Source organism: Phocoena phocoena, chromosome 8 (genome assembly GCF_963924675.1).
Source record: "Phocoena phocoena chromosome 8, mPhoPho1.1, whole genome shotgun sequence".
Lineage (NCBI taxonomy): Eukaryota > Metazoa > Chordata > Mammalia > Artiodactyla > Phocoenidae > Phocoena > Phocoena phocoena.
Window position 1 is genome coordinate 59,491,113 of NC_089226.1, and position 15,515 is coordinate 59,506,627.

The following is a 15,515-nucleotide window of genomic DNA, read 5'->3' on the forward strand; positions in this document are numbered from 1 at the left end:
AGCCTCGGTCTACCCTGGGTGCCTGAAACAGAAGGGCCCAAGGACCAGGACCAGCTTAGACCGAGGATGAAATTTCCACTGCTCCAAAAGCCACTGTCCTTTGCTGCCTCTGGGCCTTTCTTCATGCTGTCAGCACAGAAGGCGGGCCAGCTGGGAGGAAAGGGAGCCCAGCCTGGGTCTCCTTGAGTCTCCACCCAAAGGCTTCCCTGTTCCCTGAATGCTGCAAAGAGGCAAGCAGATGCCAGTTTAAATGTAATTTTTTTCCACTTTTGCCAGAGATAAAAAACAAAACAATACAGTAATCCCCCCCAACCCACACTTTGTTTTTAAACAAACAGGCCAGGTCCTGCCAGGCCTTCTTACCCACTAAATGCCACCCCCATCCCTGCACCCCTACTGGCCCTGGAGCCTCTGGGGCAGTGGGAAGCTGTCCTCCAGCTTCAGGCTTTGGACTAGAGCTCCAGCTCAGGCAGGGGAGTTGTGGCACTAATGCCAGAGCACAACCTTCCTGGCTTGGTCCACGCTCACCACGTGGCTCCCAGAGTAGCACCAGGCCACGGCATTGACGGCGGCGCTGAGGAGAGGGAGAGGCAGGCTTCAGGGGGCGTCCACTGCTGGGCTCTGCCCCTCATTACTGAACCTGGGCATTTTGAAGCCCTCTCTGAGCCCATCTCCTCACCTGTAAAATGGGCTCAGAGGGCTGTGGTGAGAGCAAACCCAAGTGCACATGGGAAGACACCTTGTGAACTATGAAGGGCTCAGGTGGGGGGGCAGGGAATGGAAGGTACGGGACAAGGGCTGGGGGTTCCAGGATGCCCAGCATGTCAGGACCTGGAATCAGCTTAGCAGGACTGGGGCAGGGTGGGGGGTGGGGTACTGGGGCTGGGGTGGGCAGGTGGGTGGGCGGTGGCCGTGCTCACCAATGGGGTCCCCGAAGGCTACTCTCCAGTTTCCCAGTGTCTACATCCCAGATGTAAAGAGCTCCATCCCAGGAACCTGCCAGTGCGTAGCTTCTGTCTGGGCTGCAGGGGCCACAGCACAGCAAGAGAGAGGAGATTAGAGGTAAGGACACAGACACAGACAGATGGGACACACTCAGGCATGGGTGCTGTGCTCTCATGGACACACCTGAACACAGCTTTGGTCCAGTCAGAACCGCACCTGAAGCCATCAGCCCTGAGAACAGACAGGGTCGGGTCAGAATGGAGGTGGCTCAGCCAGGAACTTACGGAGCTTCCTCTCTCCGGCAAGGGCTTAGCCACCCCACCAGGCCCTGATCCAGAGGGGCCTCCAGGAAGGGCCCCCCGCTGACGGGCCTTTTACAGGGGACAAGGCCCAGCTGCCACAGCCAAAGCCACAGGATCAGTGGGCACAAAGCAGGTACCTGAACACCTGGCGGACATTGCTGACACGCAGGTCGATGACCTTGAGCGTGTCGTCTCGGGAACAGCTGAGCAGATGCAGCTGGTCGTGGCTGAGGCTCAGGGAGGTGACCCGGCCCTGCACAGGGATGACCTGGGTGCAGCGGGGTCCCCTGAGGAGCAGGGACAAAGGCGAGGATGAGCAGCAGCCACCCTGACAAGGCTGCTCCTGACAGACTAACCAAGTCCAGAGGCGCCCCTGTTCTCAGGCCACTAAGGCCAAGGCTGACAACTAACCTCCCCCTGCAGCCAGCCCCTTCCATCAGGAACTTACTAAACCCTTGGGTCACTAAAATAAGTGCTGGGGGCGGGGGCGGGGAAGCAATGAAAGTCTGTCTTTAAATATGTGAAAGAGAGTGCAAAGGGTTTCAAAAGGCAATCTCTGCAGATGAGTAAGAAGAAGCCTGAGGCAGGCCTGGCACTGGCTCTGGCACTGGTTCCAGCACTGGCTTTTATAAACCATTCAAGCCTAATGCTGGGCTCTTAGGCTCAGAAAACAATATAACTTTTGTTCCTTTTGACTAAAAAGTGGTGATTATATGGGAAAAAAGAGATTCTCCATTTTGGTTGGCAAGACCCAGGCAGGGTCCCTTGGTTGGACCGAGGGCCAATAAGAAGGAGGCACAGGTCTCCAAGGGCAGCTGAGCCTTCAAGGGGCCAAGCCCAGCACCTCTGTGCGAGGCCACCAGAGCCTCGCTTCCCCAAGGTACCCTCAGCAGCTCCATGGCTAGAAAAAGGAAGAGAATACAGGAGCCCTGCCCCCACCTCCACCACCCACAGCCTGCGCCTATCACCTGCTGTCCCAGAACCGGATCTTCTGGTCATTGTGACCACTAATGATGACATGGTCCCCACACACCACATCGTTACAGTAGGAAAGGACATTGATGGTCCTGGAACCTAGGGACCAAGGAGTAGAGCCCCAGCCTCAGAGAAGGGTTATCAGGAGCCAACCCACTGGATGTATGGAGAAGCTGAGGCCCAGAAGCCCCAGAGGTAAGGTGTCCTCCCAAAACTAGAACCCAGGTCCCCTGTTTCCCAGCCCAAAGCCTGAGGTCACCTAGAAACCAGGGAAAGCATCATCGATGGGGGGATAGAAGAGGGGCCTTGGGAGGTTTCATCCCAAATGCCTGTAAATCTTGAAGCCACTCCCAGAGAGCAGGCTGAGGTCCCCCATAGCCTGGCAGGGTCCTGGCCGTTGGGAAAGGGGAGGGTTGGGCCTCACAGTAGGCTCGGCCTAGGTCCCACTCCTTCACTGTCCGGTCCCGGCTCCCGGTCACCGCCTGATGCATCGTTAGCTTGAATTTGGCAGCCGTCACCTTGTCTGTGTGTCCAGATAGTGTCTCCTGCCACCATCCCAGATATGCATCAAAGGTATGGCCAAGACTCCATAACAAACCCCTCCAGGCCCAAGGCATGACCCCTGACCCCCAGGCTGCCTCCCCAGTCAGGCCTCACCTTGGACTGTGCCTCCCCAACCTTCCAAAGCTGGGCGGCCTTATTGTAAGTAGCTGCCAGTACCTGGGAGCCCTGGGGAGATAGGAGGGGAAAGGATAGGTCCTGAACCTGGGCCTGGCCAGAGGCAACTGCAGGCCAGAGAGCTAGGGTCAGGGCTGCCTCAGAGCTCCCCCCAGCCCAGGTCACCCAGGTAGGCAGGGGAGAATCGAGGCCCAGGGAGGAGGATTGTGTAGGAGCTCTAGGATACCCGTGATGTTCCCTCAGGCCCCAAAGCCCCCACCTGCCCAGTGTGGAAACTGGGGGAGGGACATCCTATGCCCCCCAGGTCCTCTCACCGAGGGGTCAAAGTCCACACTGGTGATGCTGCCGCCAGCTCCTTCAAGGGTCTGGTTGGCCTCCAGGCGCCCTGGGGGGACCAGGAGAAGGGACAAGAAGTGAAGTCACTAATCTCACGAAACAGAGGAGCCTGGACTGTGAGTGGGAAGATGAATCTCTCCTAAATTAGAGGACAGAAGTGCTGGGCCTGTTCTTGGGGGAGCGGCCAGGGTTGGGGAGTGGGGGTGGGGGTCTAGCTGGAGGCTGCACCTTCCTGAACTGCCAGCAGAGGGCCCCGGGGGGCTGCAGGTCATCTCACGGATGTCTGGAAAAGACCAGAGAGAAGGGACTGTCCCTAGGTCACATGGCAAACCAGAGCCAGGCCAGCTGGAGACTCACCTCCTCCAGGAAGCCTCTGGGAGCCAGCTCTCACTCCCCAGTACACCCCCCGCTACAGAACACAGAGTAGATAGCTAACATCTGCCTCATGACTGAGTCCTGAGGGCTCAGTGGCACTAGAAGAGGAGGTGGCCTGCTGGGGGGGCCCAAGGGACCTGCTCCTCAAGGGCCTGTCCCTGTAGAACCTCGTGACATGGTGCCTCCACCACCCCAACAGGGACCATCTGAGCTCAGCCCTCCCCACCCCGCAGGCCTCGACTTCAGGAAGTGGGAGGCTCTGCCCTTCTTAGGAGCAGTGAGCCCAGAACTCTTGCCACTGCCCACAAGAATGTCCCAGGTGAGGAAACGCAAAGACTCAAGACCCTTCCCACCAAGGAGCAAGCTGAAGATGAGGCTGGCCTGTGGGCAGGGACCCTCACCTCCCACGATATTCCAGAGGAGGATGAGGCGGTCAGCCCCTCCAGTGGCCAGGAGGCTGCTACTGGGGCCAAAACGAACAGCATTGACCTCAGAGAGGTGGGCATCCTGTGGGGAAAAGGGGAGGTCGGTGCCCCTGGTCCTCGCCACACACACCTCTTTGCTCACACTCACAGCTCTCTGTCACGCATCAGGTCTCTGTTCGAACACTGAGTTTCAAACTCAGCCCCACCAGGGCTCATCACCTCTGACTGGACCCCTGCAGCAGCCTCCCGCCATGTTCCCAATACTCCACTACCTGGCCTCCTGGTCTCCCGGCCTCCTGTCTCTCCCTCATTATAAAATGCCAAAGGGCTCCCACCACAAGCTGTGGGAGGAAAACTCCTGCTCCCAGTGAGGGGCCCATTCTTGCTTCCCCAGCCTCCTTGGACCACTCCTGGGACCTGCACTCCCATATTGTACCCCATGCACTTGGCCCAGCTCCTCCTTACCAGCACATCCTGAGCTCGGGTAGGAAGTCGGGCGGCCACGCACACAGGGATGCTCTGGTATCGCTGCTCAGGGGCTCCCCCAACTGAGTGGCCTCTCCTCTTCTTGAAACTGCAGGAGGAGGTCAGGAGGGCATTCAGCAAGGCCTTCTGACACGGGAGCCTTGAGCTCTCCTGAAGCAGCAACAACAGGAAGCAGACACGGAAGGCAGCAGAACATGGCCAGGAGGTGCAGCAGGCACGGTCCCCACCAGCCTCTGACCCAGGGGTCAATGTGGAGACAGTAGGGGCACCAAGACAGGCACAGAGGCAGGGCAGGGTTGTTGGTGGATGCAGAGAAACCTCAGAGCAGGGTCTCAGTCCTGGCCTGGCCACTGCTTGGCACTGTGACCCTGAACGAATCCCTGACATTTCTGAACCTCCATTTCCCAAATGAGTAGTAGCTCCTTTCTGGCCTCAGGCTGGAGCTTTTGGTCCCCTGTGACGACCCAGGATGAGGGCCAGAGCCTGGAAGATAGCCAGGCAGGGGCTGGGAATGAGGCCATGCACCCAGCTCCTGCCTCTGGGACTCAGCAGAGACTCACACACAGAGTGCTGGGCAACGTACGGAAGGACACACTGAGACACATACACAGCCCAAGCCTGGGCTCCAGGAGCCTGACACATGCATCCAAGGGGCCCAGCACCTTCACACACATGTCGGTGCACACACACACTTACTCCAGAAGCCCCTTCACCACATCCACACAGCGGGACAACGTCAGGGAGGTGGCGGAGGCAGACCTGGGGCAGAATCGAGAGAGATGTGCTAAGGGACTGGCCGGTGGCTGTGCAGACAGCAGTCATTCATCCCTACACTCTTGAGCCTGGACAAGAACTTTGCTCCTCCAAGGCCAGGAGAGCACGATGACCCAGAAGAGTCCCAGGAAGATGGAGGAAGGGAAGGATTTGGAATGAAGTCTCCCAGTTTCACCATGATGGTTAAGACCTGCCTCACCACCCAAGTGCCCCCCAACAAAATTTCATGGGAGGCTGAGCTGGGGCCTATGGAAGGGGGTGAAGGTACCCCCACGCTGAGAAAGCACAAGGCTGGGAGCAGGGGGCTGGGAAACCTAGATCCCAAAAATACCCAGGAGATCATGTGTCCTGAGATGACCTGGCCCGCCAGGGCTAAGGCTTTGGGGACTGCATCTCATGCCCCTCCCCAGGGTTCCTTCACTACCCTGAGGCCTGGACACCAGCGACCTGCAAGAGAGGGCTGCAGGGGCTTCCCTGGTGGTGCAGTGGTTAAGAATCCGCCTGCCAATGCAGGCGACACGGGTTCAAGCCCTGGTCTGGGAAGATCCCACATGCCGCGGAGCAACTAAGCCCGTGCGCCACAACTACCGAGCCTGCGCTCTAGAGCTCGTGAGCCACAACTACTGAGCCTGCGTGCCACAACTACTGAAGCCCGCACGCCTGGAGCCCGTGCTCCGCAACAAGAGAAGCCACCGCAATGAGAAGCCCAAGCACCGCAACGAAGAGTAGCCCCCACTCGCCGCAACTAGAGAAAACCCGCGTGCAGCAACGAAGACCCAATGCAGCCCAAACTAAATATTTTAAAATTTTTTAAAAATTAAAAAAAATGAAAGGACTGGAGGAGAGCTTACAGGCTGGGGAATGCGGGGAGGGCAGTCTCAATGCCAGGAAAATCAAGACAGATGGGGCAGACTGGGGGTGAGGGGCATCCAAGGACTGAAGCCTCAATCAGGTCCCACCCATATGAGCTCCCATCTACACATGCTTCACAGGCATTCAGGTACGCTTACCTAAGCTTATACACACATATGCTCTGATGTCCCTGTGTGTATGCACACACATGCCTGTGACAGCTGAACCCTGGACCTTGCCAACAGGTTCCCTCCTGGTCACACCCTTTCACCAGCCTGACATCCCACCCCCAGAGCTCTGGTCCTGGGAAGGAGAAAAAGGGGGTGAGGACAGAGGTTGGGGTCCCGGAGGTGGCACTGACCCTAAGTGGCTCCAGGCACTGGAGGTCAGATCTGTCCTGGGGTCCAACCTGTACCCCAGTCTCTTCTCAAGCCCCCTCTCAACCCAAGAGCTGGCCCAAGGTCCTAGAGGAAGACTCTGGGATGGGACCCAGCTCAGAGCTGTGGGACAGTGCTCACCTGAAGGGCCTCTTCCATTTCTCACCAGCCTCACTCTCCAGGAACGCTGGCTCAGCTGCCAGAGCCAGAGTGTCTGCTTCCTCTCTGATCCCATCGCCTAATGTGTCTGGGCTCCTGGGGGAGAGAATTAAGCTCAGAATGGCTAAGGGACCAGGCCAGCCCCTCCGCACCACGGTGAGGATGTGCAGACCCAGAGATGAGGGTGTCCCTGTGGACGCACGTGTGGCGGGCGCAGGTGCTGGCTCCTACGACCACACGTGTCTGCACGTGTCCTGGGCTCGTTCTGCCTGGGGGCCTCGGCACCGCGGCTGTGCACACTTGCAGTAAGGTGCACCGGCGGCCGCAGGCAGGTGGGGGCGGGATAGAACTGTAGCGGCCCCGGGGCAGGGCACTGCAGAGGCCGCGGGGCAGAGCCTCGGCAGGCAGGTCTCAGGCGCATCCTCATTCTTACTCGCTTATGCTCACTGTCCGCTTGGCTGCCTTCTTCAGCTCCTGGGACACCCGCGCCTGCTTGGCCCTGGGATAGAAAAACTTCCTGAGAGTCGGGTCGCTCCCGTGCCCGGAAGGCGGGGCCGGCCCCGCCCCGACAGGCCACGCCACCGCTCACGTTCCCGAAGGGCGGGCCCAGCGCTCTCACCTCTCGCGGCGCTCGTTGCGCAGGTTGCGCTCGGCTGCGGCGCGCGCCTTGCGCCGCACCAGCCGATCCAGCAGGTCGCGTGCCTCCTCCTCGAGCCTGCGCAGAGCCGCCTCCTGGTGCCCGACGTGCACGCGCAGCGCCTCATAGGCCGCCCGCTGTGCCGCGTTCAGCGCGCGCCGCGCATCCACCTGTCCCTCCTGCTTCTCCCGCGCCTCCTGCAGCTGCGCCACGCGGGCCTCCAGAGCTGCCAGCCTGGAGAACGCGGAGAACCTCCATCACCGCCCTGGGGAACCAGTCTTGGAGCTGGGACAAACTTGCCCCTGGCCACGCGGCCAGCCGGCCGGCTAAGCCACGTCTCCGACCAAGCCTTCGCAGTCCTGCAGTTCCTGGCCTCTGCGACCAGCCACAGGCCTGGGGGCGTTTGAGGACGTGGGGAAAGCTGTCGGGCCCTTCCGGAGACCCGCGGGGTGACCCTGTCCCCTCCCCCTGGCAGTGATGGCCCCAAGCCTCCCCAAGGTGGGCAGGGGTGACCCCTCTCGCACCGCCCGCGCCTCACCTGCTTTGCCGCTCCTCCAGCTGTGACTCCAGGGTGCCCAGGGCTGCGCTCTTCTCCACCACCTGGTAGGCCATCTGCAGCGGCGGAGGGGCCGGACAGGTAGGCATGGGTGCCTCTGGGCAGGGCCTCCAGCCCCTCTCTGGCCGAGAGGCTAGTAGGACGGGGTCGGCCTCTCCTCTCACCTGCCCCCTAGCTCAAGAGAAAGCTGAGGCGCAGACAGGCGTTGCACCAAGCACAGGAATGCACTGCTGTTTCAGGGATCAACGGAAGGGCCTTAGGCTCTTTAGCCTAACACCCGAGTGTCAATTCTGGCAGTGCCACTTATATTCTCTGTGACCCGGGGTAGTCATTTAACCGCTCTAAACCAGCTCTGTTTCTTCACCTGTCCAGTGGGAATGGTTGTGCTTACCTCATTGGGTAACACGGAATTACTGTAAGGAACAGTATCTCAAATAATGATGATTGGTTCTATAGCACTTAAGCGTGCTAGGTCTTATTCCGAGCACTCTACAGTATTAACTCTTTTAATCCGGTAGGAACTGCCATTCTCCCCCATTTTACACATGAGGACATTGACACAGAGAGGTTCAGTGTCTTGCCCAAAGTCACACAGCAGAACTGAGATCTGAACCCAGGCCACCTAACATGCTCCAAGTAAAGCGCTGGGGTATAGGAAGGGTTCAAGGGATGTGTGTTCTTTTCCCCACCTCTCCAAGCCCTGGCCTACCCAAGCGTAGATCCCAGAGAGCAAGAAGGAGCTCTGAGCAGAGGCACACAGGCTAACAGGAATGGACTGTGGGAGCGCCAGGCCCAGACTGAATACCAGAGCTGCCCCCAGCCCCAGAGTGGGGGTGAGCGTCATCTCATCTGTCCCCTGCCCCACTGAACAGTCCTTCATCCGAGAGCCAAGAGCTGGGGAAACCACAGAACTGAGGGGTCAGTGGGAGAGACAGATGCTAAGCAAAGCAGTTCCCACCACTGTGGCAAGAGGAATATGAAATAACCAAGGCTGGGGGCTCTTGCTGCTGACCTGTCCCTGTGTTCTTTCTCACATGGGCCTGGCGAGAGATGGGCTGAGGAGCAAGGTTGGTGTCCACCTGCACTGACTCCTGGTGTGAGTGGGCCGGGGTTGGCCCAGTTTATAACATTTATAATTCCTTCCACCATTAAACAATCTGATCATCACTTCCACTTCCTCACCTGTCATATACTTTCACTGATGTTTTGGCATTCAGTATTTTTTTGATGCTTTTCAAAATCCAAATAATAGAGATGGAAAACAGATTAGTGGTTAGGAGTTAGGGATGATTGGAGGAGAGGGGCGAGTTGTGACTACAACAGGGTAGCAAGAGGGAGATCTTTGTGGTGATGAAATAGTGCTGTATCCTGATGGGCATGCAAATCTACACAGGTGACAAAATGACAAAGAACTATATACACGTCATACCAATATCAATTTCCTGGTTGTGTGTACTATAGTTACATAAGATATAACCAATGGGGGATATTGGGTAAAGGGTGCACAGGACCTCTCTGTACTGTCTTTGCAACCTCCTGTGGATCTATAATTATTTAAATAAAAAGTTAAAACAACAATAATACATGCTTGTTGTGATATGTGAAACAGTACTAAGAATTAAAGAAAAAGCCCCTCCCCATCCCTTGGCATATCCAATGGGAACTGAGTGGTTTGTGTCTAAGGACATGATGAGGAGGGAATGCTGAGGGCGAGGGGTGCGTGGAAGTATCCCAAACAAAGGGAACCATGAGCTCAGGGACAAGAGAGTGGCAGGAAATGCAACACTGAGGCCGGAGGACTCAACTTGGGAGCCAGGCTAAGGAGCTTTGGAAAATATGTACCAAACTGATCATGGGGAGAGGTGGTGAAAGGGGCTTCCACTTTTTTACTGTATGGGCTTCTGTTCTCTTGAAATGTTCACAACAAGCATGTATTTGTATATTACTTGTCTTTCTTTTAATGGAGATCATTTTTAATTAATTAATTAATTTATTTATTTATTGCGGTATGCGGGCCTCTCACTGTTGTGGCCTCTCCCATTGCGGAGCACAGGCTCTGGACGCGCAGGCTCAGCGGCCATGGCTCACGGGCCCAGCCGCTCCGTGGCATGTGGGATCTTCCCGGACCGGGGCATGAACCCATATCCCCTGCATCGGCAGGCGGACTCTCAACCACTGCGCCACCAGGGAAGCCCTGGAGATCATTTTTATTATTAAAATATATCACTCTGGGCTTCTGGGCTTCCCTGGTGGCGCAGTGGATGCAGGGGATATGGGTTCGTGCCCCGGTCCGGGAAGATCCCACATGCCACGGAGCGGCTGGGCCCGTGAGCCATGGCCGCTGAGCCTGTGCGTCCAGAGCCTGTGCTCCGCAACAGGAGAGGCCACAACAGTGAGAGGCCCGCGTACAGCAAAAAAAAAAAAATCACTCTTGAGTACAGAGTGGAGAATGGATGGGAGTGCCAAAAGAGGAGTGGTCCAGCGAGGAATGAGAGTAACTTGGACCAGGCAGACGGGGCACAAAAAATGGAAGTTGATGGATTTGGAGGCAGGATCCATGAGCTGGTGACTAGCTCAAGATGGAGGGCTGCTAGGGGTTAGAGGTGTCCCTGGGTTTCCAGCCTGGTGACTACCAGTGGAGGGGGGGATGATCTATCTCATTTATCACCTAGTCTACAAATATTCATTAGCATGGACTGTGGAGACAGGCCCCAGGGATACAATGGAGGCAAACCAAAGGCATCCCAGTTCTCGGGGTTCTCACAGCCCAGAAGGGGGCTCAGATTTTGAGAATCACCTCTCAAATGTAAAGTTGCAACTACAACAGACGCTCTGAGGGAGAGGCTACCACTAGGTTCATAGCCCCAAATACACATTAGTTGAGCAAGGGACTTGGCATGCGGTAACTAGGTAGGTGCTTACTGGCCCCTCAGCCTCCTCCAGTGGACTGGAAGCTCCATGGAGCCAGGTCCTGTTTACTGCTGCATTGCCTATGCCTTGGATATAGTGACTGTCAATAAATATTTGTTGAAAAAATGAATGGAGATCACAGAAAGGGGATTTGTGCGGGAGAGAGTTCAAATCCTGGCTCCAGCTCTCTAAGCTTTCGTTTCCTCTGAAATATAAAGTTGTGGAGGATTAGCTGAAGTAACGCTTAGCCCAGCGTTCTCAACGTGGTGTTGGCCATATAATCACAGGGGCGATGGTTAGTCTGATTTTAGGCGTGAAGTCCAAAAAGCAGCTGAGCAAGAGAGTCTGGAGCTCATAAGAGAAGGCTGAGCTAGAGATGGGTCTGGGAGTTAGCAAACAGAAAGTCCTTGGGAGTCAGTTAACCCACCCAAGCTCCAAAGAACACCCACATCTGAAGGGAGGGGGTTAAAAAGGAGGGAAAGTAGCCAGAGAAGGAAGTTCAGAAGCAACAGCTACATAAGTGAGAGGAAAACCAGGAGAGTGTGGTGAACCAGAAGCCAAGAGACACCATGGGGCAGGGGCGGGGGGAAGCAGTGGCAGGTGGAGCTAGCACACCCTGCCATGGAGATGGACCACCTTACTTTTGGTCTGCAAATGTGTATTGAGTGTCAGCTGGTACTGGGCCCTGAGGTTTGCAGGGCAAGTGGTGAGCAGAGCAGGCTGGACCATCCAGAAGGGGGAACAGAGGCTGCCTGTTTCCTGCACCCCTCACACACCCCTCCCTGAGCTCTCACTGCACTTCCTCCAGCTGCTGTTGGAGCCCACTTCATCCTGGGCTGCCAGGGCCAAGCTAGAGAGCACTCTGACCCCTGTCTGGCCTCAAGGCACTGGACTTTGGAATCTCCCTCACTTGCTGGCTCCCTTGGATGACATGTCCCAGCCCCAGAGTCCTGGATCCTGGGCCCACCCCATTCTCTCTCAGCCCTCTGCCCAGCCTACCTCTCCACACACCAGCCGGAGCCCCTCCTCTTCCTCTTGCCACTTCACCCTCAGAGCTGCTGGTGATGGGACTCCGTCTGAGTCAGGCCCTGACTCCTCCTCCCTGTCAACCAATCAGAGAGCGGTGTTCATTGTCCCTCCATTCAGCCAGAGGATACACACGAACAGTCTGAAACCAGAGCCGTGAACTTTCTCCTGAGGAAGGTAGGAGCCAGAAAGTCAGTAGAGGAAAGAGCAAGTCTCCAGAAACTAGAGCTGCCCGGGAACCTCTGCTCTTGGATTCCCCCAGGCCTGGAGTTCCCAGGCCAGGACCCCCCTCAGGAAGCACCTCCCAACTCTGAGCCCCAGCCCATTCCTGGTTCTCATCTTCGCTCCCTCTTTGGAATAGGTGGCATTGTGCCCTTTCTGTAGGCATCAGGTGGCAAACAGAAAAAGACAGAGGTGTGTGGGCGTGGGAGGACAAATGCAGAGAGACGGACATTCTGAGCAGCTGGCCCCGGGGGAAGGCTGGAGAGCCTGCCTCCCCCTCCCCTGGGCAGCAGCCAAGGGCCACTGAGGTGCCTGGGAGAGAATGAACCCCGCATAGCCAGTGGGGGCAGGGCCCAGGAACAGGAAGCCCATTGTGACCACAAATACAAACACTCACCAGCCGCCCTGGTGGAGAGCCCGAGTGACATCGGTGGGCTCTGGCTGCAGCTTCTCTGAGAACTGGGCCAGCAGCTCCGCTTTCTCTAGGAGACGGTTATCTGTGGGTGCAAAAAAGGTGAGCCTGGAGCACAGACAGACTCTTTCCAGGAGACTCTAGGCATACAAGTTACCTCTCTGGCTGGGAGGGCTGCAGGAGCCGAGGGATGCAGAATGGGGAGCTACTGGCAGGCTGGGCTCTGCCCTTGCCTGAGGGGTGTCTGTGCAGCTCCATCAGGACCTCCAGCCCTTGCACACCCTCTAAGAGCATAGCCCCCAGGCCCTCCCAGGAGAAGACTTGCTCTCCCAGGGACACAGAAGGACGACCACTGCAGGGGAAGGAGATGGCTGGGTACTGCCTGCTGAAGTTCTCAAGGAAAGGAAGGGGCCAGGGGTTGATACCCAGGGCGGGGCCTGTCCCCAGAGAGCGATGAAACAGACTGAGCTCCACTAGCCTGTGGTCTTTGGCAAGATACTTCCCTTCCAGGGGCTCTTTCTGGGCTAAAAAACAACCCTGACTTCCCTAGGGTTGGTGTAAGCCTCCCCCAAGGCCAGAACAGAAAGTCCTTGAGTTTGGTAGTTTCTGCTACAGATCCTGGAATACAGCCTCTCCACCCCCACCCATGGTCACTTCCTCTTTTCTCACCAGGCCCAGGTAGGGTAGAGATGGTAAGCCCAGGCCTAACTCCTCAGCTCCTTTCCCTATTCCTGTCTGCTACCAGTCACCTAGGTCACCTAGGTCGGTCACCTAGGTTGCTGGCCTTGTTCTCACACAAAACCCCACCCCAACCCTCAGAGAATTGCTCTGCCCCACCCTCGCCCCCAGCAAATCTAAAGAAGATGCCATTTTGTCCAGTTTATGAGTGAGAAATAGGAGGCTTAGGGGTATGACCTGCCCAAGACCACAGAGAAGACTGGACTTCCAGTGTCTCTGAGTTCAGCCCTCCAGGATCACTCCAGTCCCACAGATTTGCAGCTCCCAGGGGATGGGGTTGACTCCCTCAAATTGGACTGTTCCATTGCCCATCAGAGCAGTGGAGAAGTGAGGCTGCCTAGAGGCAGGGGGCTGGCCTCATATACCTGAACGGAGAGGACCTGCAGCCCAGAAGGCTGCAAAGAAATCTCCCAGGACAAGAGCAACAAATTCAGTTGTGGGGCTGGGGGGAGATGGCTAAGCAGCAGCCAAGATTAGGACCAGTGATGGAGCTGGAGGGACTGTGATCAGACTTTTAACCCCCAAACATACAATCTCAGATGACCAGAGGTGCTCCACACAGGGGCACACCTGTTCATCCTGGCTTGAACTGCCATACCCCTTCCTGACCAGCTCCGCAGAAACACTATGAGAATCTGACTTCCCCAGGCTCAGCCACCTCCCTCCGCAGCCTGAATCCCCCTGCTTCTCCCTCAGGCTGGGGTTGGTTGGGCACAGAGATGCTCCAAAAACCTGAGCCAGGATCACCTATCAGTGGCAGAGCCTCAGACTCTGAACTGCCTCCCTAGAGATTCAGAGTTTAAAAGTAGCTGCTCTGGACAGCCCCGAGATCTTTCACTGTGCTTATGGGGACCAAATGTACTGACCAGGCTCTACCCCGGGGACGGCCCAAGAAGGGTAAGTCTAAAAGACCCTAAAAATCCAACATTCGCTTATGAAGCCGTGCACAGGAAGCCCAGCCGGTGGAAGGCAGAGCCAGGCCCAGAGGGGCGAGCAATAGCAGGGGCACTAGGAGGGAGCTCCGTCCCGGAGGGGGCTCTGAGCAGAGCCTGGACGGGAAAGGGCAGGAACGCTGGCTAGTCGGAGATAGCGCGTAAGAGACAGCGAGTCCTGCAAGCCCCAGGCTTCGGAGGCGAAAAGGCGTCGGGGCACTTGGGTCACAGACGGAGGGGCCAGACAAATGCTTCCCCGCGCCGGAGCCCTATCCCCTCGACGGCCCCGGGATGCACTGCACTCACAGGCCGGCACCAGCTCCAGGAAGAGGGCCTTTTGCGTTCGGTCTCGCTGTCGAAGCTGCCGCACGATGTGGCGTTTCCAGCGGGCGGCTGGGACGCCGGGGTCGCTGGGCCCCGCCATGGCCGCCCTCTCCCGCCTGCACCGCGCGCTCCCCCCGCCCAAGGAGGCGCGGCCGGGCAGGGGCGGGGCTCCAAGGGGACTCCGTGACGTCAGGGGGCGGGCAGCGGCGGGGAAATCCCCGGATTGTACTAAGAGTGGTCTTGCGGGGGAGAACGGAACGAAAATGTGGGGGGGAACCGCCCCAGGCTCTAGACCACCCGGATCCCACAAAAACTCTCACATGAGTGGGGTCTCCTATCGCTGTCGGGGCAGAGAGCGAGGAGCGAGGTCGGAGCCTCCGGGGCGGCTTCCCCCTCGCCTGTTGGCGCGCTCCGCAGGCGGGGCCTCCGGAGCCTGTGTTCCTTAACCCCACCGCGCCCCGACTGAAGTCAACAGTAAGAGACACTCTGGACCAGGCGGCCCTCTAAACCGGGCACCTGGAGACACCCCCCCCTCACACCCGGACCCTGCCCTCGAGGCCCTCAAGATCCGTGAGGGGAGGCGACACAGACACAAGGCAGACGATGTATGACAGCGAGATAAGAAAGCACGGAAGAGGAAGGGACTGAAAGGAGGAGGCCCTGCTTTGCGGAGGTGATGGCACTGAGTTGGGTCGTAAGGGAGGCAATAGGCATTGGCCAGGAGGAGAGAGAAACGGATTCCAGGCAGCTGGAAGAACAAATGCAGAGGTTCGAGGGCATAAAAACTTCCAGCAGATTCGAGCCTGGAAGGACGGGAGGCAGAACTGCCCTTGTGGGGAGCAAGGTTTTAGGGTCCAGTTCGTCGCAGAAAATTTAGGACCTTGAGGGTGAAGGAGTGCAGCTGATTTCATCCAGCAAACCCCTGGCCTAGAGGGGAGAAAAGGCTTGCCTGAGATTGCACAGGAGTGGATGGCTGAGCTGGCCTGCAACCCAGTATCAGCAACCCTGACTCAGGGCTCAACCGATCACTCTATTTGGGTGGCCTCTGGAAGAGCAGCAGCATCTCTTACAGGT

General features: G+C 57.5%; 1 protein-coding gene across 1 annotated transcript; it reads right to left on the reverse strand.

Annotated features, from left to right (window-relative positions):
* Positions 1 to 250: 250 nt before the first annotated feature.
* Positions 251 to 14,541, reverse strand: ATG16L2 (autophagy related 16 like 2). The gene is made up of 18 exons (XM_065881947.1): positions 14,424 to 14,541; positions 12,433 to 12,532; positions 11,787 to 11,889; positions 7,860 to 7,933; positions 7,304 to 7,555; positions 7,118 to 7,183; positions 6,667 to 6,780; positions 5,219 to 5,281; positions 4,502 to 4,610; positions 4,013 to 4,118; positions 3,215 to 3,285; positions 2,880 to 2,951; positions 2,647 to 2,767; positions 2,216 to 2,321; positions 1,385 to 1,534; positions 1,129 to 1,176; positions 921 to 1,022; positions 251 to 574 (listed from the first exon to the last, which is right to left on the reverse strand). The coding sequence occupies exons 1-18, from the start codon at positions 14,539 to 14,541 to the stop codon at positions 487 to 489; spliced, it is 1,863 nt and encodes a 620-aa protein (XP_065738019.1). The 3' UTR covers positions 251 to 486.
* Between the last annotated feature and the right edge of the window lie 974 nt (positions 14,542 to 15,515).

Excerpts from the sequence above, each read along its gene's own strand:
- ATG16L2 (XM_065881947.1), bottom strand. The coding sequence starts at position 14,541 with ATGGCGGGGCCCAGCGACCCCGGCGTCCCAGCCGCCCGCTGGAAACGC. Across the intron at positions 7,184-7,303 it reads CGCAACGAGCGCCGCGAGAG|GGCCAAGCAGGCGCGGGTGT; the intron begins GTGAGAGCGCTG and ends TTTCTATCCCAG. Across the intron at positions 2,322-2,646 it reads GGACCTAGGCCGAGCCTACT|GTTCCAGGACCATCAATGTC; the intron begins GTGAGGCCCAAC and ends CTTGGTCCCTAG.